The sequence below is a fragment of the Mauremys mutica genome, chromosome 3 (assembly GCF_020497125.1).
Source record: "Mauremys mutica isolate MM-2020 ecotype Southern chromosome 3, ASM2049712v1, whole genome shotgun sequence".
In the NCBI taxonomy this organism is placed as follows: Eukaryota; Metazoa; Chordata; order Testudines; family Geoemydidae; genus Mauremys; species Mauremys mutica.
Genome location: NC_059074.1, coordinates 175,929,885 through 175,955,441, shown reverse-complemented (window position 1 = coordinate 175,955,441; position 25,557 = coordinate 175,929,885). Strand labels below are relative to the sequence as shown.

Sequence of the window (25,557 nt, the reverse complement as noted above, 5' to 3'; positions counted from 1 at the left end):
ATAAGTCTCAAAATTGTGGTCTGTTAAGGGAATAGTGTTTTGTGAAATATCCAGCCTTTTATTATTGTTAGCCTTGTTGATATCCTGCAACTTGTGAAAAGTGAGATCATTCACATGTCCCATATGCTGAGGTACATGAAGTAATGGTACCAAGTCCTTTGTCTTTGTTGGCGTAGGTTGATTGAATTACAATAATTTGTCACTTCAGTCTTTTTGGTTTTGGCATGTTTTCCTAAGTAACTATTTTCTCAATGGGACAGAAAGAAATCAAAGAACTTTTTAATAAAAATTCAGCAAGTAAGAAGTAAACAAAAATTAATTCCAGCAGAGCTCATTCTAGACCCATCTGGCTCCAGTTCCTGAAAGCGAGAGCCCCTGATGTTTCCTCACTGGGAAGCCTATTGAGGCAGTATTATTATAGCAATTACATAAGAACCTTGATTAGACTAAAATTCTAAGATAACAATACTAATCTTTTTTTTTCTATTGAATTACTTAGCTGTGATCCTTTTTGTGTCTTGTTGAGGTCCATTAGGAAATGTATATGGCAGATGAGAACTGCAGAATGCTAACGGAAAATTGCAATGGAATGTGAAAGATTCTTCAGATAGAAACCCAATAGAGGGTGTGCCAGAGCACAGGCATGGTGGGAACCACCTAAAGTAAAAAGTCTAAGCTGTGCTACCCAGAGGGGCATGCTGCTTACTGAGGTACTTAAGTTGTCTCTAGTGATCAGTTCCATTCTCTGGTGAAGGAGCTCATATGGGACCACAATGGCTGATTAAAGCCATCCTTTTGTCTCACTGGTGTGTTCTGTGAAAAAATGAACATATCAGCAACCAAAACCCAACATTTTTTTTAATTGATTAGCTGGTAGAGTTTGGGGTTATTCCTGATGTTTATACTTGAGAGGCTTATATGCGCCCTTCAATAAATTTATGGACATTCAGTGGCATTGTTAACACACCTTGGGGATTTTTGCCTCTTTCATCTGTTCCCTCTGTCATTTGCATCATCAGCATACCTAGGCCTTTGGGCTCACTTGCCGTGCATACCTCTGGACAGAGTCCTTGGGCAATCGTGCTGGAGCACTTGTGGTCACTTCTGTGTCTCTTTTCATGCTGCCTTGGAAATTTTGGTTATTGGCATTGGTGCACCATCTACTGACATGACTACTGTGCTTTATGCCCCAGAAGGGACCATGACTGGCCAGCACATGATATATGTTCACAAATGTAATGTGTGTGCCACTGGGTCCTAGAGTGTACTCCTCAAAGTCTCCCTGGCCTTCTCCGATTGGTCTGTTAAGATTGCCATGAAGCCAGCCTGGAAAGCCTCAGAAGCTTTGGTTTAAAAGGAACCAAGGTAAGACCCCATACTGGGTGTCAGAACCCTTCCCCAGTGCTACCTACAATCATGCAAGTACCACAGAGGAGAATGTATAGCTTTATATCCAGTCCTGTGTAAAGTGTCCTGCTAGACCTAATGCGACTGTTACCAGACTGTGGTGAGGTTTTCTCCCTTGAGCAAGTAACCCAATCAGTGATGTTCAACATGGCTCATCAGAGGGTACATGTAGACAAGGAAAATAGATCATCCTCTTAGGATCAACCATGACCAGTGACCACATTTGTCAAGGTGTTAAACTGTGTCTACAGTAGGTGCAAAGTCATGTTTAAAAAAATTTGTTGGCTAGCAAGTTTTCAGACACAGCCTATTTTCCTAGTTATCACCACAAAGGCATCATCTTCTGCCAGTGCCAAAAGGGAACCAGACAACTCCTCATTTTGCAGCTGACTCTGCTGTCAGCTCATACGGACAGCTGCCTGTGGTTTCTGGCTATTCCCTTCCCAGACATGCTGTCACAGATAAGCTACATAATGGCTCCTCAGATGCAGCAAAACACACTGCATTAATAGGTGTGATGCTATCTCTTCAGAAGTTTGTTTCCTTAATATGTGATGGTCTCTTCACTGATCTTAATGCTCCAAAGCAATGTCCTAACATGGACATTTGTTGGAGCCCTTGTTAGCATGGAGTTTTTGAGAGTCATTATCAGATCTATGCTCTGGAATCCCTTATGCAGTTTTAGACTACCTGAACACTGATGGTTTCAGCTCAACCAGTGTAAATGCATACATTAGTAGCATTGACACTTCCACCACCAAAACTGATTCGGCACATGATGAAAACTTGCCTGGGATGGTGGAGGTATGGCTGAGAAACAGGACTATTACTTAAATAAAAAAAATGAGATTCCTCTGAAGCAAAGTATTTTTCCATTGGGAAGGTGGAGAAAGGTGATTCTCCCCAGGATTATCTAGTCTTTTCCCGTTTTATGAAGAAGATGCTAAGATGTTTTTTCCTTTTTAATTTGGAGACTGCCCAGGAAAAACCAAGGGCTTTTATTTCAAGAGACCTGAAATGGGTGCTTTCACAGGTATGGCAGCAGTGAACAATCAGTGAAAGAAGTGGGTTCATACAGTCCCAACTGTATCAAAGGGGGTTGATACATCTTTTTACACAACTAACAAAATCCTCAAAAGCACAGAACTTGGAGGTGATGGGGGACTTCAACTACCCAGACATCTGTTGAGAAAAATAATACAGCGAGGCACATATTATCCAACAAGTTCTTGGAATGCATTGGAGATTTTTTTTATTTAATAAGGTGGAGAAAGCAACTAGGGGAGAGATTGTTCTAGATTTGAATTTGACAAATAGGAAGGCACTGTTTGAAAGTGGAAGGCAGCTTGGTAAAAGTGATCATGAAATGATAGAATTCATGATTCTAAGGAATGGTGGGAGGGGAAACAGCAGAATAAAGACAATTGATTTCAAGAAGGCAGACTTTAGCAAACTTAGGGAGTTGGTAGGCAAGATCCCATTGGAAGCAAAGCCTAAGGGGAAAAACAGTTTGAGACAGTTGGCATTTTTTCCAAGAGACATTAATAAGGGCACAAGAACAAACTATCCCACTGTGTAGGAAAGATAGGAATTATGGCAAGAGGCCACCCTGGCTTAACTAGATCTTCAATTATCTGAAACTCAAAAAAGAATCCTATAACTAGATCAAATTACGAAGGATGAAAATCAAAAAACAACACCACGAGTATGTAGGGACAAAATTAGAAAGTTTAATCTCATTTTGTGTTTTAGCCTATCTAGAGACATAAAAGGTAATAAAACATTCTACAAATACGTTAGAAGCAAGGGGAAGACCAAAGACAGGGCAGGCCCATTACTCAATGAGGGAAGAAAGACAACAACAGAAAAATGGAAATGGCGGAAGTGCTAAATGCTTTTTTTCACCAAAAAGGTCGTAGTGATTGAACATCTAACATAGTGAACTCCATAGGATTTGAAGCTAAAATAGGGAAAAAACAAATTAAAAATTATCTAGACAAGTTAGATGTTTTCAGGTTGGCAGTGCCTGATGAAATACATCCTAGGAGCTGACAGAGGAGATATGAGCCATTAGCGATTATCTTCGAAAACTCATGGAAAATGGAAGAGATTACAGAGGACTAGAAGAGGGCAAATATAGTGCCAATCTATAAAAAGGGGTGTAAGGACAACCTGGGGAACTACATACCAGTCATCTTAACTTCAGTACCCGGAAAGATAATGGAGCAAATAATCAAGCCATCAGTTTGCAAACACCCAGAAGATAATAAGGTGATAAGTAACAGTCTACATGGATTTGTCAAGAGCAAATCATGTCAATCCAACCCAATAGCTTTCTTTGATAGACTAACAGGCCTTGTTGATGGGGGGAAGTGGTAGATGTGGTATATCTTGACCTTAGTAAGGCATTTGATACTGTCTTGCATGATCTTCCCATAAACAAATTAAGGTCATGCCTATATGTACAGTGGTGCAGCTGTACCAATAAGCTGCATTCATGTAGCACATCTGGTGAAGATGCTCAATGCCGATGGGAGTGACCTCTCCTGTCGGCATACAGAAAACACCACTGTGATTGGCTGTGCACATGAGTGTTTATGATGAGGTAACTTATGTCCTTTGGGGGTGGAATATTCACACCCCAGAGCAACATACATTTTTGCTGACATAGGCTGCAGTGTAGAAATAGCCTAAGGAAATATAACCTAGGTGGAGCTGCTGTAAGATGGGTGCATAACTGATTGGAAAACTGTTCCCAGGGAGTAATTACCAGTGGTTCACAGTCAAGCTGGAAAGGCATATCAAGTGGAGTCCCGCAAGGATTGATCCTGGGTCATTTTCTGCTCAATATCTTCATCAGTGATTTAGATAATGGTGTAGAGCAGAGGTCCCCAAATTGTGGGATGTGCCCTCCTAGGGGGGCCTGGAGGTATTTTTGGGGTGTGTGGCCAAGGTCCAGGCCAGCCACCCCCCGGGAGGCGGGCAGGGAGGGAACACCACCCAGTTCTTCTCCTGGCCCTGGCCCCGGCCCCGGCCCTGGTTGCCAGCTCCAGGGCCCTGGCTGCCACCCTCGGCCCCTGGCTGGGGCTCTGCTCCTAACCCCAGCTGTTGCACCAGCCTTGGCCCCCCCTTACCACAGCCCCAAGCTGTGGCCCTGTTCATGGCCCCAGCTGGGTGGGGGGCATGGACAGGAGTAAGTGGGGAGTGAAACTCTGAAAAGTTTGGGGACCACAGGCATAGAGAGTACACTTATAAAGTTTGCAGATACCACCAAGCTGGGAGGGTTGCAAATGCTTTGGAGGATAGGATTAAAATTCAAAATGATCTGGAGAAATGGTCTGAAGTAAATAGGCTGAAATTCCATAAACACAAATGCAAAGTACTCCACTTAGGAAGGAACAATCAATTGCACACACACAAAATGGGAAATGACTGCCTAGGAAGGAGAACTGTGGAAAGGGATCTGGGGGTTATACTGGATCTCAAATTAAATGAGAGTCAACAGTGTAACACTGTTGTAAAAAAAAGAAAAGAAACATCATTCTGGGATGTATTAGCAGCAATGTTGTAAGCTAGGTACGAGAAGTAATTCTTTCACTCCACTCTGCATGGATAAGGCTTTAACTGTAGTATTGTGTCCAGTTATGGGTGTCACATTTCATGAAAAATGTGGATAAATTGGAGGAAATCCAGAGGAGCACAACAAAAATGATTAAAGGTCTTAAAAACATGACCTATGAGGAAAGATTGAAAAAAAAATGTTTGTTTAGTCTAGAGAAGACTGAGGGGGGACATGGTAACAGTTTTCAAGTACATAAAAGATTGTTACGAGGAGGCCATTGAAGATTTGTTTTACTTAACCTCTGAGGATAGAACTAGAAGCAATGGGCTTAAATTGCAGCAAGGGAGGTTTAGGTTGGACATTAGGAAAAGCTTCTTAACTGTCAAGATAATTAAGCACTGGAACAAATTGCCTAGGGACAGCAGGTTGTTGGAATCCATCATTGGAGGTTTTTAAGAACGGGTTAGACAAACACCTGTCCGGCAGGGCCGGCTCCAGACCCCAGCGCGCCAAGCGCGCGCTTGGGGCGGCATTTTGCCAGCAGGGCGGCAGGCGGGTCCGGCAGACCTTCCGCAGTCATGCCTGTGGTAGGTCCACCAGAGCCGCGGGTCCAGCGGACCTCCTGCAGGCGTGACTGCGGACGGTTCGCTGGTCCCGCGGCTCGGATGGACCTCCCGCAGGCATGCCTGCGGATGCTCCACCGGAGGAGCGGGACCAGCGAACCCTCCGCAGCTGCGGGAGGTCCACTGGAGCCACGGGACCAGCGGACCATCCGCAGTCATGCCTGCGGGAGGTCCGCGGTCCCGCGGCTCCAGTGCACCTCCCGCAGGCATGACTACTTGGGGTGGCCAAATTCCTAGAGCCGCCCCTGCTGTCAGGAATGGTCTGGTTATTACTTACTCCTGACTTGAGGGCAGAGGACTGGACTAGATGACCTGCTGAGGTCCCTTCCAGTCCTACACTTCTGTGATTCTATGATAGAAAATGTCCTTTGCCTAGAAATACCTCCATCTAGTTCTTACCTTAAACCCGTGAGAGACCAGTTCTTGCGGCTATTATAACTGGAGGCAGAACTGGCTAACTGGATTTCCCCTCCCTATTAGCATGACCATTGATGTGATACAATGGTAGTAGCCTGAATCCTCCAGTGTGATTGAAAGTTGCATGCTAGAAAGACCTACACTTACAAGGGGAAAAGGTTGCTGTTGTGAAAAGTCCCTTGTGTATTCTCTTATAGACTCCATACAAAATCTGCTCCGCTTCTTCGTTCTCCTGTCTGAGTTTGGGTTAAAAATAATCTCCCTAATGGCTTTTCTACACTGGGAAATTTTATCATGTTAGCCTACAACCCTGAGGAGTCATGGTAATTAACATGGTGTGAAACCGTGCACACAGGGACTGTTGTGTTTAACATTGTGTCAGCTGGTCATGGCTAACCTTATGGGTCACAGGCTCAAAAGGTTAAAATAACATTAATTTTTAACACATGGAGGCTTTTTCATCTCAGCTTTCAAATGCAACTGTCCTTTCTTAAATTCAGTGATAACTGCAGAGGAGGTATCTATCTTTAATATGTTAACAAAAGGCTGAAATATATGAGGCTGCGAAGGAGATCCTTAGACCTATGTGCACTGGAAAAGTACATCATATTAGAACCCTGGGGAGTTGTGGTAACTAACACAGGGTTAAACACAACTGGGGACTCAGCATAGACAGAGAATATTGGGCATACTATAGCATCAGCTGGTCTAGGGTCTACCACAGTTCTGGTTTGGATTTGGCTCAAGATATTGAGATATTTCCACTAACAATACACAGGATTTTTAGCTTCATCAGCTTCAAATCCAAAATGTGAATCCTAGCCAAAACCTAATACAGATCTTTGTTCCACATCTTCAGCCTACCTATAATGATATTCTTCAGTCTGAAGGCAAAAATCCAAGTAACCTGTTTGTTATTGCCACAAGGAATAATTAAGTATCCTGTGGCAAAAATAAAACTTGCTTTAGGTTCTACATTTCATCATGTTATGCCTCCATCCGAAGACTAAAGGTGTAATGTTCAGTAAAATTGGATAGTGGGTTGAATGTTTTTGTCTGTCATATTTCCAGAGGGATTGGAGTTGAATGTAGGCAGTAGCACTAGTAGAATTCTTAGTCATAACATTATAGCAGTTTTTATATTTTTAAGTACAGTGTACAAACCTTAAGCTAGTTTTGCATGCTGGAGCCCAGATTTGGTGCCTGAAATGTAATTCTCATGTTGTCAGGACCTGGAAGTGGTATGGAGATATTACATTCTGCCCCTCTATCTATGGTGTGTGGTTAAGGCAGGGAAAGGGGAAAGTGATACATGCTCCTTACTAACAAACCCCCTTGAAAAAAATGGAAAATGCAAGGGGTGGGGGGAAAGGTTGCTACAGTGAGTGGGGTGTGGTAGACATATACCCCTATAACCACCCCCACCCAATAAATCTGTATATTATATATAAAATGTCAATTGTGTGTTTTTGTTTTTTAATATCTGCTGTTTAACTTGCAGAACGTGGCAGAGATCAGATTGGTGAGTCTAAAGGTGTGAAAGGATGACTTTTGTGCTGTTAAAATCTTGTAATATGTGCTAATCTTACAGAGCTATGTCCATCTGGGATAACAGTCTACAGATTACCACGATGTGTAGCATAGTGGGAGCATGGTTTGGAGCATTTCCTATTCCTCTGGATTGGGATCGGCCTTGGCAGGTTAGTCTTCATACCTTTTATTATAAGTGTATACACATTTGTTTGTTGCAGTGTGAGAGCTGAACAAAAAGCAGGGAGACAGTAAAAGTATATTAGAGGTGCTAGCATGAAGCTGCTTATGTAATGTAGCCAAATCCCATTTAAGAAGTGTATAATAAATATCTCTTTTCCAGTATACATGTATCATGCAGCGTTTTTACTGCCTCTTTCAGTCAGTTTTGAAGTATTTTGTGTGCATGTGCTGATATTATCAGTAGATGCTTGAAGAAAATAACACTGAAAGCTAGTATTCAGAGTTTGATATTGAGGAGCTACACAAGCAGGAAGAGAAGAGCGACATGACGTATGGCAGGGAATGTATCCATGTTCAGTTTGTGGATAGAAAGCACAGCTTTTATTGTTTATGGGGAGGGGAAGAGAGTTGCTTTCCAAGTGTTTCAGCTTCCCTGCACCTTCCATTAAAGCACTTACCGAAATGCATTTAAAATTGCTATTGGCTTAATATTGATTTGTGGAGATTGTGTGGCCAAATACCTCTGCTGAAAATTTACCTTATGATTTCAAAGGAAACACTGGCAAGTAGCAGCTACTTTGTTGCACAATAAAAAATGGGAAGCTGGCACTGCAGAAAAATCTGTAAATTCAGCAGTCTGCACTGTTCCATTTGACTTTAATTGACATGCGGAAATGATCTCTCTAGCTGTTACCTAAATATGTAAATGCTCTGATATGATTCTTAGTAATAGCTATTGGTGTAACTAGGAAAAAAAACACTGCTGCATTCCATCCTTGTGAGGTGCTAACTGTTTACAATAAATCCATCAGTATTTGCCAACCCTATAATGCTATTGATCAGATGAAGTTCAGAAGTCTCCTCTTCCAGAAACTTGTAGCGCAGCCAGCAGTCAAGTGTCTCTCATCCTCATGAAGCCTGATGATTTATACTCATATTGGAGGGTTTTTTTTCCCAGCAGCAGCTGAGCAGGTTACCTTTGTGTCAGAAGTCTTTCTTTAGATCAGTATAATTACATCTTTATTAAAATGTCTTAAATATCCCAAGAAATCAGATTAGCAGATGAGTGGTTTAGTAGCTTAAGAATAAAGTTTGACTTGACTCCTTGCAACTACATATTCTAAACCTTGGAGCATGTTTCACCCTTCCCTCCTCTTGAGGGTAGGTGCTTGGTAGCATCATTTAGTGTATCAATTACGTGGTTTCTTTGATGAGACCTTAAAATCAATGGGCTCGATCCTGTAAAGTGTGCCTTGTGCAGGGCATCCTCATCTTCTGCTGACTTTAGTGGAGGTTGAGAATGCTTGGCACTTTGCAGGAGTAAGTATGGGGATTTTGCTTTCCCTGCTTTGATGTTAATTAACATTCCCCTTTCATTTTCTAAAAGTCATGTCCCAGTGCCCTAGGTCAGAATGCATCCCAGCCTAGAGACCCGTGTGTCTCTCATCCTCCTGACCAGGGTTTTTCCAGGCTGCATAGTTCCCTGCCTACAACTGTGAGTTTCCCAGCAATACAGAGTGCCTAAGCAGGCCTGCTTCACTTTCTCTTCAGAGGCTATAAGCAGCAGAATTGCCCACAGCTGAAAGTTACCACATAGTCCTTTCTAAGCAAGCACATATACTCTTAAGGTGAAAGTATTACAGAGAAAACATATTGAAAACAATAAAAGAACCTACATGCAGGCTGCTAAACTTACCAGAGATCACCCCCAACTCTAGCAAGGGTTCTGGCATGTGATCAATCCTTCAAACTCCACTAAGGCGTTTTTCTGTGGTTACGAGTTCATAGCAACTGTTAGCTCAGAATAAGCACCTCTGTGAATCATTCTTTCTTTCCTTTATGCAGTTTGGGCCTTTGAGCTTGTTCTCATATAACAGATGATCAGCAGACAACGGTCCCCTCCTCAGGGCAAAGCTTCAAAAGGCTGAGTTCTTGCATTATTGGAGGGGGTACATTAGCATGCACATTTGCCTAGAGATTTCCTGGGAAATGCTGTTTAACTTTTTGTCCTAAAAGTTTGTTCTTGTCTGGTACATTGTTTAAAATAATCTTTTGAAATTCATAACACTTCCCAGGGTTTACATTGACCACGTCTCCCTTCTACAGAAGTTACATACAATCCCACAACAGTATAAAAACTCGGCATTTATTATACTATGGACTCCAAAGCTATTTAAACTTAATTCAGTTAGCTCTCCCAAAGATATTGCAGGAAATTGCCATATATGTTGCAATGGGCACCAATCGATGTGGATACAGCTCCCCACCCCAGAGAAAACTGCATTTCACTGTGTTTGCATGTTGTATGTATAGGGATAGATTTTTGCATTTCCCTGATCTTTATGTTGTTTACACCCATGCAAAGAGTGCATATTGCTACCAAATCAGCACTGGTATAACTAAGTTTGCATCCAACGAAGTGGGTATTCACCCACGAAAGCTCATCCTCCAAAACGTCTGTTAGTCTATACGGTGCTACAGGACTCTTTGCTAAGTTTGCAAAGTGGAGTGCAACAGAGAATCTGACCCTAACAATGTACTTTGGTCTTCTGTGGGATGAAAATTGTTGTTTACTTGAAAAATACTTTATTAATACAGTATTACACAAGGAACTAAAACCAGTGGGGGATGATTAAAGTGAATCACTCAGATTGTAAATACCTCTAGAGGTACCATCCCTTGGGAGGCTTGCATATATTTGTTCAAACTGGGTTTTCCAGAGACTAACAGATAAAGAAGGGGCTTTAGATATAAAAAGGCTGCATTTAAACTGACTCAGGGCCTCCTTTCTGGTACAGCTAACAGACAGGTCTTTCTGTCCAAGAGAGCCCCTTCTTTGGCCTACTAGGGCCCCATAAGTATGACAAGTGATTCTGGTTTAGTTTTTGTTTAAATCTATTTTTTTATATGTTTTCTCTCCAGTGCTTTTACCTTGAGAATAAATGTGCTTGCTTGGAAAGAACTTTGTGGTAACTTGTAGCTCTAGTAATGCACTGTTCATAGCCCTCAGAGAGAGAGAGAGAGCCAAGCACAGGTGCTGGCCTTTAAGCAGACTGGCTTGCAAGGGATATCACAGTGTAAGGCAGGGAGCCCTGCAGTCTTGCCCTCCCCTCCTTCTCGCCCCTTTCTCAAGGGATGGGACAAGGGTCCCTGCCCAGAGACAAGTGATGACTGGAGATCTGAGACCTGACTAGGCACTCCTGGAATGGACCACAGGAAGTGGGGGGATACAGGTGCAATTATCCTAAGACTATGACACTGAATATCTGCAATTTTCTAAGTTACAGTAGCTTGTCACTGGATGTCTTTGGGCAGCAGTACTGTCCAGAACCTCTGCAGCGCTATGCACTGTGGCTGCACACCTCCCTGTCCCTGATACTCACCTCCCCCTCGCGCCCTCACCTCTGGTATGTGCCTTATAGTGGAGCTTGGAGGGAGTCCACAAAAGACAACCTGAGGCTATCTTCCTCTGTTCTTGTGCCAGGGGAATTCTCACATGCCCGTATCTAGGGTTTTCAGAGCTCTTTTGTCTCTCTGGCCCCTTCACCCAGCATATGGCAGCTTCAGCAGGGGTGAAAATCTCACCAAAATTTTGGGCTTAAAGTACTTGAGTATCCTTTTTAATCATCTCTTTCTGGGGACCTTATGGAGTAACCATACAGCAGGCAGCTTATCAATCCTGTAGGCCATAGATAGGAGACTGCTTGTGGGGGACAACATTTTTAAATGCTAATGTTCTTTATGGTCCACTTTATAGGGGAACGTGAAAGAAGCCTTTTTAATGCAAAACAGCTTGTATATTTGCATTTATCTTAATAAATGTAGTCAAACACAAAAATGATACGGTCATTGGGGTAGAAACCACTCTTTATAGGCTGGTTTTTATTAACCTGGGCTTGACTTGTAGAACTTGACAAATATCAATTGAGAGATTATAGGAACAGGGACTTCAAAAATACCTGGTCACCAAATTGTAAGAGATGAAAAAGGTGTCCTGGCCAAACTTTTGCAGTGTTTGTAATGGAAACATTGCCCTCAGCCCGGTCAAGCTGAGATGTCCCATGGAGGTGATGTATTGGAGTTGGACTCCGTTAGCATTCCCAGAAAGCTTATTCAAGAAAGAGCATTAACATTGGTCTTTTCCTTCCTCCCACCCAATAGAGCAGTGGTTCTCAAACTTATGTAATTGCGCCCCCCTTCTTTGTGTCTATAGTAGTTTATGCCCTCCCGCCACACAAGTACATATACCGATAAAAACAAATCAACATGCAACTCACTAAATATTAGAATCCGTAAGGCATTGATTCAAATAGAGCCAACAATCCATTGCAATAAGAGCAAAGCAAAACTGTGATTGTGGTTGATTCTTACAATTAAATATGCACACCGCATTGTAGCAAATGGATTAATGTACAGACAGTAACGACTTTGTATAATGCTATGCAAGCTTAGCAGAAATCCATAAATATCCACAGCACCATCTAGAGTCAAATACACATTGCCATCTGAGGACCTGGTATGGCTGGAGGAATCAGCTTTGTTAGTTCATCAGTGCTATGGGTAAAATGTGCACAGTACATTTTTCGGGTTCCCCCCCTTTAAGGTTTTTAAACCCCCCCCACCCCACCCCCCGAACACATTCTGTGCCCCCTAATTTAAGAACCTCTGCAACAGAACACTGAGATCTGCTGCTCAGCTACTTGAACTGTATATGGTTCTTCAAGGCCCTCATGGAATCTTTAGGTCTGATAGACATTCCTGGGTCCTGGGCACCAACAGTAAGAGCATTCTTTACAAGAGTATTCCCAGTGCTGCCACTGGTCACATGGGAAGCGAGAGAAAGTAATGAGATCTCCTTTCCCTGTAGCTATGAAAGAGGATGGACCCTTCACTCTCTGTCTTCACCTGAGGGGACGGGGTGGGAAGAAAAGAGGCATTGACATAGGATTGTGCTGTTGTATTGGAACGTCAGTGTTAAATCACCTTGATGCAGTGTTGTCACATATTGACACAATCCTGATGCAACATCACAACACACTGCCAGGACAGTCTGTTGTGTCTTCATAACTGCAGTGATGAAGTAGCTCTCCAGCTGTTGAAAGCTTGAGTATTCCTGTAATACTGGTGATTGGATCTGTGTAAAATGATGATCCTTCCAGAATGGAATGAGAAGACAACCGGAAATTTCTGTCAGAACTGCTCCTCAGAATAGGCTGAGGCTCAGCGTGGCAGAGTCTAGCTTATGATGCAGCAGGTGGAAATCTTTTACTTGTACTTGTTGACCCAAGCCAAAAGTAATGTCACCACTCAAAGTAAGCCTACAACATTGCTGCTGCTGTTCACTAAATTGTGCAGATAAATGAAGTGTGCCTCTGACTACACCATAAGCAGCACTACTTCCAGAATTATCTTATGTTCTCTCAATCTTTTCACGTGTATGTTGCCACATGTTTACAGCATTAATGAGCTGCTCAGATAGTCATTACCTGTGTAGTTTACTTTGGGCTCTCTTATTACCAAACCTTACATTTTGTTAATGGACTGGGTTTCTATACAAAGCAGACTTGGACATCTTCTTTTAACTATGAGAGAGATTTACACAGAAATGGTGTGATTTATAGTTAAAGTATGATTAGCATTCAAATGATAGCACATGCACTGCTATACAGCAAACCTGGGTTTGAATGTTAAAGCAAACATGGTGACTCTCCTCATTTCCAGGATGCTGATCCACCCTTACCTAGAATCTATATAATAGGCCAATTAAGGGGTGTCTTGTATTTTTCACACAATGTTCGATGGTCTATTAATGAAAATGACCTATGTATCTTTCGGTTCCATCTGATTCTGTTTCAGTACTTTCTGAATATTACACCTGTGCTCCATTCAGAACACAAACATCCAGTTAGTTTCCAGGTATAATTTAAGATGCTGGGGATCACCTCTCTCACAGTTTGATACCAACTCCATTACTCACGTGAAAAGCCACATAGTTTAAGCAGAAGGGGGTTGGAAGCAAAGTGTCTTCCAGATTTGAAGAGCATTCATTGTAACTTCCTGAATTCTTCACCAGAGCCATTATTTGCAATATGGCCTTGAAGGGCAACAAAAGTCATCTTTTTTTTCCCTTCTCAATCTTTTTAGGTAAAGTGAGAGAGTTGGTTGTTTTGGATAGTGGATGAGGTCTAATGTGGCTGGAATTAGGGCAACTTCTTGTAATTTATCAGACTGTTGCATTTTTTTTTCTTTGCTAAACTTCCTTTAATTACTAAGACAATTTCACATTACCTCTGTGCTATTGGAGCTCCTTTGCCTCAGTGTAGGAGATTAGCTATATTTAAATTCTTGTTGTTATGAGTAAGGATTTGCATGGGCTTTACACTTCTTAGAGACTTTAGCATAAAATACACAGGTCTCTTCTAAACTATGTTGTAGTAGTAGTTTCTGATGCAACTGTATAGTAATCAGATGCACAAAGGTTGAATTTATAGGGGTGATGGAAACCAATGCTTTGAAAATTGATCAGAATTGTGTGCCAACAGCAGAGGGCCACAGCCTATTCCCTAGTATCAATCTGTTAACTTCCCTGATTTACGTACAAAAGAAAGTTAAGCTATGAAACCCACAAATGTGGGCAAAACAACTTCTTTCCCCATACAAATACTTTAAAAATTGCAGTCTTCAGCAAAGAGTATTTTTTGTAGAGATGGCTATTTATAATGTGACATGAGCTATGAAATAAGTGGTAAGAAAATTAAATCAGCTAAATAAATCATTTTCCTTATAAAGATGCATCATACTAAATATCACAATCTGTTTTCAATGATAGGTTGATGCTTAAAACCTCTTCCTCAACTAATGCACACATCTAGACTGTGTACTTCAGCTTTATTAAATTGCCATCGTTAGGGTTAGTTATATAACAAAGAAAACCAAAGATCCCAACATGCATATAAACCTGTGACCTTTATTTGCTTTGAAATTATTGGTAGTGAAACACTCCTGTGAAAATTGTTATACTGTGACCCTTCTACAAAAATTAATTAAATTCTGCTGACTTTAACCCTGAGAATGAACTAAATTTAATCAGAAACATTACTTATTTGGCTTATCCACAGCAAGATTTGAAACACTGTTAGTACCTTTCCAGTGAACTGCATTTAAACTTGGCTGTTGCAAAAAGGTGCTAGCAGATTTCCATTAGCTAGTGTAGCTAAGGCTTGTCTGTGTTATAAAATGGCTTACAGAATTGTGGTCATAGATTAGGATTCGGACCAGTCTTTCTTTAATGGATGTTGTAGGCAGGGCCAAACTGTACATTAATAGTAAAACATGTTTAGTCATGGTTGAGGAGAGGCATCGCAAGCTGAATTTAAGTGCTAATCTTTGGCTCTGTGACAGTCCTGAGATATGAGGTAACCTCAAATCAGCTACAAACTCTAAAAGTTCAAGTTTGTAAATGTACTGCTCTGATTTAGGATAAGTATTAAATGGTATCTAGTGAAGTTAGAGCTGGTAAACATAAGCAGATGTACATATCAAAATAAGCTTTGTATAATTGATAGATGTGTATTTCCATTAGCTCAGGATTTAGCAAATGCTTCACCAAGTCCAAGTTCCTCTGGACTTGAGAGCCAGAATAAGTCATCTCCAGATCTACCTCTGAAGTTCCCATCAGGCATTTTCCTACAGAAGTGTCCCCAAGTCAAGTTGTCAGTAGGAATGGGCAGTTACTGCCATCTTTTTTCCTTCTCTCTTCATTTGCATTGTTTAAATAGAAGATTCCAGTGTACTCATTTGAGTAGAGTACTCTTAGTTTCCTCTCTGTCATGTGAATGGGTATGCTTCTGCAGTCAACACAAGGATGCTCTGGCTGCCACTGAAACACCACTTCCATCTTCCTGAGATCCTTTCTTTAAAAGTAATTTTTAAAGTGACTGTGTTAAGCGAGTTTTTAGTCTAATTCTTTGTGGACACCTGTCCACATCAACACTGGCACCCTCATCAGCAATCTCAGTTGAAAAGCTGAGGAATGATTGGCCAGAGAGGTTTCCTTCAGATATGTTGCCAGTGGCTATGTGGAGGAAGTTTGTAGTGCCACTATTTTTATGTCTTCCCTGTTTAGTGGTTAAGATTTAATAAATAAAGAATAATGCATATTTCTTATTTGGCTTTTCATCAGTAGATCTCAAAAGTCCTTCATCATTTTTTAGTGTATTTATCCTTACAACACCCCTGTGAAGTAAGTATCCCCATTTTACTGATGGGGAACTGAAGCATAGAAAAGCTAAGTGATTTGCCTCAAGTCACAAAGGAAGTCCACGACTGAACAATTAAATCAAGATTGGATTTTTTTTTTAGTATTTCACCAGAATTAACTTTTTTAAATACTACAAACTTTTACACACTCTGGATTCAAATAGGAAAGATTTGTATTCTCAAAAAAAGTCCAGAAACCTGGACCCATCACTGATCTTAGACAAACAAATTACCTCCTTTCCATGCACCACTTATGTCAACGAGACAGCAATAACAAGATTTTTAAATTAAAAAAAAAAAATACAAGTGTCTCCAAAATCTCCATTTTATTTTTCAGATTTAAATTTTGAAAAAGTATTGCATACAAGAGGCTATGCAGACTAGTAGGCCTGTCTATATATGAAAAAATACATGAAAATGCATTTTTAAAAGCGTACAACATTATATTCTAAGCAATTAATCATCAGCTTCACTAACAGGAACAAAATATAGTATTAAAAATAAAATGTCAACATTCTTTCACTGTCTGAACAATTTTTCAAAATGGAAATAAAAATAATTCATGTATAGCACTCCCACTAGAGACAAAATATATGGTGGAAAATCATAATTGGGATCCTAATGATTAAGTGTCTTTCTATTAGACCCTCTGTTAATCAGAAATATGAAATTTAACCAAATTATTGTGTGATTTGGTGCCTTACATTTATTTGAAAATATTGGAATCTTCTTGTAAGTGTGAAAATAGCAAGGTTATAGGCTTACAATGTTTGATGGGTGTAGGGCCCAATCTTGCGGTCCTAACTGAGGCAAAATTTCCATAGACGTAAGGATTGCATATCAGACCTTTATTTTGTAAATTTCATTTCTGTAAAATCCAAAGATATCTGCAATATGTTTCCCAAGATAAATCTTTCAGCATACAAGATTACCAGAATAGTAGAATAAGTGTTTGACATAGGTCACAAGATTTTTTAAACTTAAGATTTATATGGTGCAGTGTTTTTCTGAGAATTGTATTCCTTTAAGTAAAGCTAGCCTAAGTTTTGAAAAGATTCAAAGAATTGTGTATGCAAAATCTAGTTGCTTCTAACCCCATGATACAAGACGGTGATGTAGTGATAGTTCTAGTCAATAGGAAATAACTTCATTTTCTACAATTTGTTGACAGTTTCAGGATACACACAGTTCTTTCCATCCCAGGATTTCAAGGCATATTACAAACACTAGTTAATTACTGTGAGCTTCACAAAACCCTCCTGCAATAGGTAGGGGAAACTTTTTTACCCACTATGGAAATATCACCACTAAGGTGGAATGTGATAGCTGGTAGCACAAAGCAGCTCTACACAAGAGTCAAATATGGTGATGGATAGTGTAGCCTGTTGGAACAGGTAGAATTTAAATAGGCAAAATAATTATTGTAGTTGGAATTTGCCCAGACATTGAGTTAACATCTGTAGTCTAACAAGAAGTGCTGTGAGATCTTTAAAAGAATACAGTCAGTTTAAAAATCTCACTGGTGTCCGGATTTTTTTGTACCTGTTACAAGTAATACTTAAACCTAGAGACAAAATTACTTCAGTATTTTTTCAGTTTATTTACTTTGTCTTTGACAGCACTTTAGGTATAGTCAGTTTGTGGTCTTGCACAGCAACAGGAGTGAGGGAGAGAAAACATTAAAATAAGAAAATGGGATTATAAACCAACAAAAATTGGCAGGAGAAAGATTTCATACCCAAAGCCACTTTTAACTTTCTTTCAGAATTTGCTGCATTTCAAGTTATTCATTATTAGAAGGACACCATAGATGGTAGGCCCTCTGTTTTATGTTTCACTTGAAAGATGGTGTCTAGAGGAGCACAGTGCCCTTTAACACCCTAGACCATAGATTCAGTACTGATTCAAAGGGAAGAGTTCCACTTCAAGCACCAGCGTGACTTCTTGCTGCACCTAGGTGTTGCTTGGACACCTTACTGAGCCACCTCCATGCTGAAGAGCTTGAGAGACCCAATATTTGCAGCACATGGTGGTATGGCTACAGCCCAACACCACAGGCATGTTCTAAATGCCATACAACTAATAGTCCCAGCAACCCACACTTCACTGAGAGCTGTATTTTACACACACACATACACACACACCTACCTCCCTTAGACCGGCACAGCTGTCTCTTCCTGAGAGACATAGCTATGTCAACTTAACCCCCATTGTAGGCAGCCTAGCTCAGTTCCGTCAACATAGCTATTGCTTTTTGGGGAGGTGGGTTAACTATAGTGACAGGAGAACCCTTCCCATCACTGTAGTGGAGTGTCTATACTGACGCGCTACAGTGGTACAGCTGTAGTGTTTATATGGCTTGTCTACACTTGAAACACTACAGCATAGACGTTACCTATGCCGATGGGAGGATTTCTTCCATCAGTGTACGTAATCCGCCTTCCCTGAGAGGCAGCAGCTAGGTTGGCTTAACTGTGTCGCTCAGGGGTTTGGATTTTTCACACCCCTGAGCAAAACAGCTGAGTCAACATAACTTTATCATGTAGACTAGGCCTAAGCATAGACATATCCTGACAGAGATTGGATTTTGAATGTGACAGTCTTGGTTTTATTATATTTTTCAACACCAAACTGTTAAACTATCAGGTCTGTTCCTGAGTTAACGTACATACCTGGTTTTACCTAGTGTAGTCTTTATCTAAGTTGACTTCATCACTGTTAGCAGCTAATAGATGATCTTGAAACAGATATTTCACTTAGGGTACATCCACTGGAACGAAAAGAGTAAGGTAAGTCGACAGGAGAGTGTCTCCCATTGACTTAGTGCAGTATAGACACTGCAGTAAGTCAACCTAAGCTACGTCGACTCCATCTATGTGAATAACGTAGCTGGAGCTGCGCAACTTAGGTCAACTTAACCCCGTAGTGTAGACCGGCCCCTACTATGGTTACTTCTGTCATAGAAACACCAGAAAGGAGTGAAGAGACCCTCATGGTTCCTGTTTATACAGTATAACTTTTGGGTCCATCTAGAGTTTGTGATGCTGTTTTTATTCAAGTGAATTGATTGCCATCAAGCTTGATTTAACTAACTTGACTGTAAATACTAGCCTAGATGCCCCCTGGAACAAACATCTGTGGAGCATCTCAAATAAAGCTGTGTTTGTTAACTCAGATTGAGGCAATCAATTAAGTAGCGTTAAAACTGGACCACAAACTCTAGACATACTCTAATTCAGTGATACTCAGACTGAGACTCGCGAGCCGCAAATGGCTCTTTAATGAGTCTCTTTCAGCTCTTTGCAGCGCATGATATTAATTGGTTAATAATTAAATCACATCAGGATACTTTTAATATGTTTGCCAATTGTAGTTGATAAAATAATAATGCTTGGTCAGTCATTTTTCTGTGAGAATAAATATATATGTGTATAAAAATGAATTCACACTACTGTGGCTCTTTTGGATAACGTTCACTAATTTGGCTCCTGAACCACTGAAGTCTGAGTACCACTGCTCTAATTCTTAGCTCAACACTGCTGAGCTCCAAGGGTTTCTTTATTGTGTTTACTACCTAGTGTAAAGACTGTTTTAAAAGGGTGTTGGATAGAAAAAGTGAAATGCAGGACCCAAATGTACTTTGAGATGCAGTAGGAGGTGTGGACCTTATTTTCCTTTAATAGGGGTGGATTTGTTTTTTAATGGTTATATTTTCTTAATTAACATCAGTCTTTAATAATGGGAAATGGAGAACTTGCAGAGCCCATTAAACTTCTGTGAATTAAAAACAACTGTTTAATAGCCATAACTGCCAAATAAAAAGTTCTCTCTTCACCACTCGTGTGCTGTACATACAGCATGTGACCAGACACATGGTGTAGTGGAAGAAATGCATGCAAACCCTCCTCCCCGCACCCCCCCCAAAAAAAAAAAAAGTTAAAGCATATATTGAAATAACATTACAAGTTCAACATATAAGCCTGTAAGGCATCTTAGGTGCAAGGGGGGAAAAATCACTGTGCACATTTATTCAGTCAATTTCTAACTGAAATCTATGTAATCATATTACTTACATAGCTTCCTAATTGACAGCTCTAGACTGGATCTTGTAAAATAGTATGCACAAAGAATAAAGTTATAGTTCAGGAATCAAAGAAGTGCCCTTATACAATGTCTAAAGAATAGGCTTAATTTATTAAAAATTGTAAGTACCACTTACAGTAGATCACTGTATCTGCTATTTGCATCTTTAAAAATAAATCCCTGTTTTCCTAGTAGGTAGCTTCCCACTTTATATACACTACATTGAGCAACTTTAACTATAAGTGTTGCTGTTAGCATTGCCTATATGCAACTCCCATTCCTTGTGATGGGAGTTACATGTTAAAGGGCAAAATAATCATGCAGTCATGACGAGTTCCAATTTTATTGTCCAGGTATATGGTTTTGCAGTGCTACTTACTTCGATGTAATCCTATAACCTGCTAAACCCTCCCTGTGCAATTCTGGGCACCCTCCTCTCTCATTGAAGGCAGTGGGAGTTGACAGGTGCCCAGCACCCTACGGGACTGGACCCTAGCTCAGAATCTGAATGCTTGCATGTTTTTGTAGAAGACCTAATACAAATAAAAGAAGTTACTAACCAACATAACATTTTTACCCCTTGTGTGATCTTAGGCCAAATCCCCAGCTGCAGACAATGAGCATGCAGTGTAAGTCAGGTGCATGAGGGCAGCAGTGTTCGCCTTTGCTCTCCCCAAATCCTGAGGCTTCTGAGTGCAGGGCCAGATACCCAGTATAAGTCAGAGCAGCCATATATGGGCTGCTAACAGTCCCACAGGGCCAAAACCACAAGCAGTGCACTGCAATGCGACCATACCATCCAATCCAGTCTACAATACACTTAGTAGTAGGTTTTCATCTTAACAATGAGTCTATCAGATAGTAACCTTGCATTTCTATGCCTTCTCATGGGGGTTTCTTGAGTCAAGTACTATCTGTTTTTTACAGGTGGTAAAGTAGAGGCACAGAGAAATTACTTGCCCAAAGTCACAGAACAAGTCAGTGGCCAGGCTAGGAATAGAATCCAGAATGCCTGTCTTGTGCTCTAACTACTGGACCATGCTCCCTCCCTTAAAATGGTGCATTTGTGCTTTTGGTGAGTGGATGTTAGATTTTTTTTTTCCAAGCAGTTTTTTCAATTCAGATTCATAATTACACACACCTTAGAACTGGCCATTTTCCACATGTATACTGTATGGAAACCGGCTGCTTTCATGGGTTTTGTGGGGATGCTGGTTGATGTTTATTCTGGCATCTCAGAAGCAGGACAATTTGTGATAGTTGTCTGAAGAAAGTCATAGCTTTCCCTGTCTCTCAACCAGAAACTTTCCCCTCTCTCTGACCCGAAGTGAAGATACAGCCTATTTTCCTATTTATGTGTTCCTGACCCACCCTTCATGTGGGAACCAGTGAGGGTGTGTCTCTGCAGCCCCTAACTCCTGTATAAACTAAACTGTGTACAGTCCTCTACAATTCTCTGAGGCCTAGAATGAGCTTTGAGAGGGGACTGCAATCTACATGAGCTTAATACTTGCATACATTTTAAAAGTAGAACAAAATCTTTTATTTAACTACACAGATGTATTTACTGCTTAGATTCTATTCTGTCATGCCCCCAATGAGATAGTTGATGCATGGTATGGGGAACTGAAGAGAAGCCAACTCAAATATAGAGGGCAAATGCAGAAACCAGGGAGAATCCAGCCTGACCAAGAAAATTAATTGGATTCAAAAAGGCAAAGCAGAAAATGATTAGAACCTATGGGAATGAGGGTCCAGGAAACAATTGAGAGCAGCGATACTCAGCCTGGAAGATCATGAGAGCCCTTATGGAATCAATGAAGTTACAGTTGCTGTGTGTATTGTGTCATGAGTGTTTTTGTGCGTCACTTACGCCATGACACATCACAATTGGAGGAAGTTGCACTGTGATTGTTTTGTGGCTCTGGTTACCACAGTAGTCCATGGGGGCAGAGGCCACTTTGTCATCTCTGTAGTTTCTCAGTCCTGGGGCCCGCCAGCAGTTAATTCAACCTAGAAGAGTCTTTGGGTTCCTGTAAATTCCACCTGGCTGCAAGTCAGCTTCAAGGGCCATTTCAGCTGACAAGGGTCAGAATGGTGCAGAAGGGCTCTGACTATATTCTCAAACCCCCCTCCTGGTTTCACTCCTTACGCTGAAGGCTATGAGGAAGATGAGCACAACATAGCTAGGCTCAATCTGTACATGCTGCGTTTTCCCCCCCTATGTTTGGGGAATCCACGGGAGGCCAGTAAAACTGGCTTTACAGCTCCTTTGTGCCATCAGAGCAGTGCAAAGGGACTGCAGTCAGGTTGAGCATCTGGCCCAACATCCTTCCCTTCTGTGCCACTGGAAGTGTGGCATTCCTTGTCTCTTTGCCCCCTTCCACTTAGCTGCTGGGAAGAGAAAGAGAGAGAGTGGGAGTGAGAGCACGCGCTGCTAAAAGCCAAGGGAGGATTGCAGAGGTCTGTCAGAGATCTCTGTATTGAATTTCGATGGTATGGTCTATGAACTTCTGCAGTATACTAGCACAGATTCAAAAGGAAGCAAGGAAGAATGCCTTTGAAGTTATGAAGAAAGTGACGGCAGTATTTAAAAAAAAATAAAGTTATGAAGTGCTGGACAGTGACTGAGAATGCAGGAGGGTTTTTAATGTTGAGCTTTACACCAGGTTTGATGTAATTTACAATTGGACCAGGAGAAGCTATAACGATCCCCCAAAATTCCTTAAGTCATAGTAGCAGTTGAATGACCCAGTAAGAGCATGGATAGGGCAAAAAAAGAGTTGCTGAAGATGGTGAGGGATATTGATTCACAATGGGAAATATGAAAGATTCCAAAAGCCACCAGGAACAACATGTACTTGTGAAAAGCAGAGGAGGACCTACATACTTGAATTCACCTAATGTAGGTAAGATTTAATAAAGGGTCACTGATCACTTAGAGTTAGTGAACTGGACACAGACAAAACTGCCAAGTTAATCAAGCCACTGTGAGGTATTTGACTTGGCTGAAATACAAATGGTTTCTTCTTACCACTAGTGGTACTGCAAGAGGCACTTTCATACAGAAGGTAACACGTTTGTTATATCATTGCAGAGATTTTTGCTTTGTAAACCTGTACAATTCTGAAACTTATTGAAGTTGATTTCAACCTGATAATGGAAATGCAAAGATCCAATTGAAGCATGATCTTACCCAAGGCCACAAAACACACTACACTATTTTTAAATGTATGTAATACCTTATTGTGGGAAGACATCAAGACTTTATACAAAAAAGATGCAATGCCGTTCTTAATGAATGAAAATGAGCAAATCTTTGGTTTAAAAGAGGCAGCAGTTATGACACTGTTGAACAAAATTACCAAATAGAAATGGGCCATAAATGGAAAGTGAATCAAGGTCAATAAAGAGTACCTAAGGCACCTCATTTATAGATAGCCATCCTTGCTACACTCCTAAAGACCTCCAAATAATGCTTACAAAACTGCACACAATAAGGAAGGTGAAACAGCAGAGGACCAAAGTTCTTACTCAAGTTAAACTTCCCAGGATCAGAGGATAGGAGGGAAATATGCTTCCCCAAACCAGAGGATGTAATGGACAGAATCAAAACAAGGAAAAAGCTGACTGCAGAAGGAAGATGAGTACTATAAAGAGCAAGCACACACTTGCTGCTCATGAAGCACAAGCCAAGACCTGGAGCGAAAAGCTAGAAAGTGATAGTTTCTGATGCCCAGTTTTCTCCTCCACCTTGAAGACAGTAGAACAGTACATTGTATACTTGCCTCAAAATGGAGAAAATTGTTCTGCAGACATAGTAAGGGTTGTCCTGGCAAAAGATGGAGGAATCATTATAAAAGCAATAGGAATTAAATTTTATCTTTTGTCACCAACATACATAGTGAGGCTCTTCATTTGACGGGATGTTATTGGATGGTAATTACGCTCTAATCACCACATCCTAGGCTAGATTACAGCTTTAATTTAAATACTTTTTTGATTTCTCCCTCTCCCCCCAGGTTCAAATATGGAAAAAAAAATCCACTCTAGTGCTTGCCCCATTACCTGAGGCAGTGTGAGAATGAGTTGACCATATTGAGCCAATTCTGTCCTTGTAGTAGGAAATGAAATGAATTTCTAAGCAGTAAATCCCAGTGGGGCACGCATTTAACTGATTGCTGAGCTGTGTGTAAAATGTGCAGTCAGCATCCATACTTCCCCTTTGACTAGCAGTAGGAAGGAACTATGAAATTACCCTGCCTGCTTTTCAAGTCCATGCTGGTATGTGTAGTCAACCAAACCCTGTCCCCATCTTGGTATGTAGGCTCATTCCGTAGTCTTCATTCTTTTCTGCACGCTTATCCAACAGCTTAGAAGGTCCATGGGGAGAAAGAAGGCAAAAGGTACAAGTGTATGCTGTAAAATATGCAGGTTTTTTTTTTAAAGTCTCAAAAGGAGTGCAGAAAAATTGAAGAATACTTTTTCAATAAATCTAGCCCAAACTTCAGGTAACACAAATACTTAAGTTTCTCAGATGCTTTTGTGAGTATCACACTAAGCCTGCAGGAGGCAGAAGGCTGGTTACATTTTAATGTATAGTAGTTAACTGTACAACACTTAGTGTTCATGATAAATGCATGTATGATTGTTATACTTTTCGCATTCTTTAGGAAAGCATGTCAAGCTTTAAAGAGAAAAAGGTTGTACCGCCTTTCAGTATTTCGACTACACTGAACTTGTGCTCAAACAATATTTTCCTTGTTTCTCTGTTTTTACTGTATGTTTTCTGCCCTCAGATCTGGCCCATTTCCTGTTCCCTCGGAGCTACCTTTGGCTACGTGGCTGGCCTCATTATTGCACCTCTGTGGATATACTGGAATCGGAAGCAGCTTACATACAAAAGCAGATAACGGGGGCAGAGAGAAGGTATTTCTTTGTGCAGATCCCACACAGACTGGGCAGAAATTTTTATGTGATCATAGCAAGAGACTATTGAAATATTTTCAATGTGGTTCTGGGCCAAGCATCTCCACTTAGGGCATTATTTATATGCTATTGTTGCCAGCTCTACGCTTTTTAACCCCTGAGAGATTGTATCTTCCAGTCCAAATAAAGTATTTGTAAAAGATGGTGGCTGCTTCTTACCAGAGCTTTGTTGATTTGCTTGGTTTTGTTCCTCTGAATTTCACTGATTTCAGAGGTTAGATTCCTAAGTTTAGCTTACAAACTTCTATGATCTAACACAAGTTCTGTGTACTTATGAACTGTATCATTTACGTTTGATAGAAATTCACAGCAGGCCTGGCCATTGTCAAATGTATCTCACGTGATCAAACAGCAGTTTATGCATCTTGATCCTATTCTTTTTTTCACTGTGTGTTTCTTTGGAGTTAAAATGGCTATTATAGCTTCATCAAAAACAATCTTCAGTCCTTTCTGTGTTAAAGCTGAACACTCCACATAGCAGCAGGCTCCTATCTGTCAAAAAAA

At 40.8% G+C, this 25,557-nt stretch overlaps 2 protein-coding genes across 5 annotated transcripts in view; one reads left to right on the top strand and one right to left on the bottom strand.

Annotated features, from left to right (window-relative positions):
- PIGF (phosphatidylinositol glycan anchor biosynthesis class F) overlaps window positions 1–25,557 on the top strand; it is a 47,597-nt gene that overhangs the window by 21,685 nt on the left and 355 nt on the right. For 2 of the 3 annotated variants that reach the window (XM_045008939.1, XM_045008940.1), the window contains 2 exons: window positions 7,601–7,709; window positions 24,864–25,197. In XM_045008939.1, coding sequence (XP_044864874.1) covers window positions 7,601–7,709; window positions 24,864–24,977 — 223 coding nt within the window. In that variant the 3' untranslated portion in view covers window positions 24,978–25,197. Of the gene's footprint in view, window positions 1–7,600; window positions 7,710–24,863; window positions 25,198–25,557 lie in introns of those variants that run through there. The other variant, XM_045008941.1, reaches the window with a different exon arrangement.
- Window positions 16,291–25,557, bottom strand: part of RHOQ (ras homolog family member Q) — a 42,662-nt gene continuing 33,395 nt past the window's right edge. Inside the window, exon 5 of one of the 2 annotated variants that reach the window (XM_045008942.1) lies at window positions 16,291–25,545. In XM_045008942.1, the coding sequence (XP_044864877.1) occupies window positions 25,390–25,545 (156 nt within the window). In that variant the 3' untranslated portion in view covers window positions 16,291–25,389. The remainder of the gene's footprint in view (window positions 25,546–25,557) is intronic. The other variant, XM_045008943.1, reaches the window with a different exon arrangement.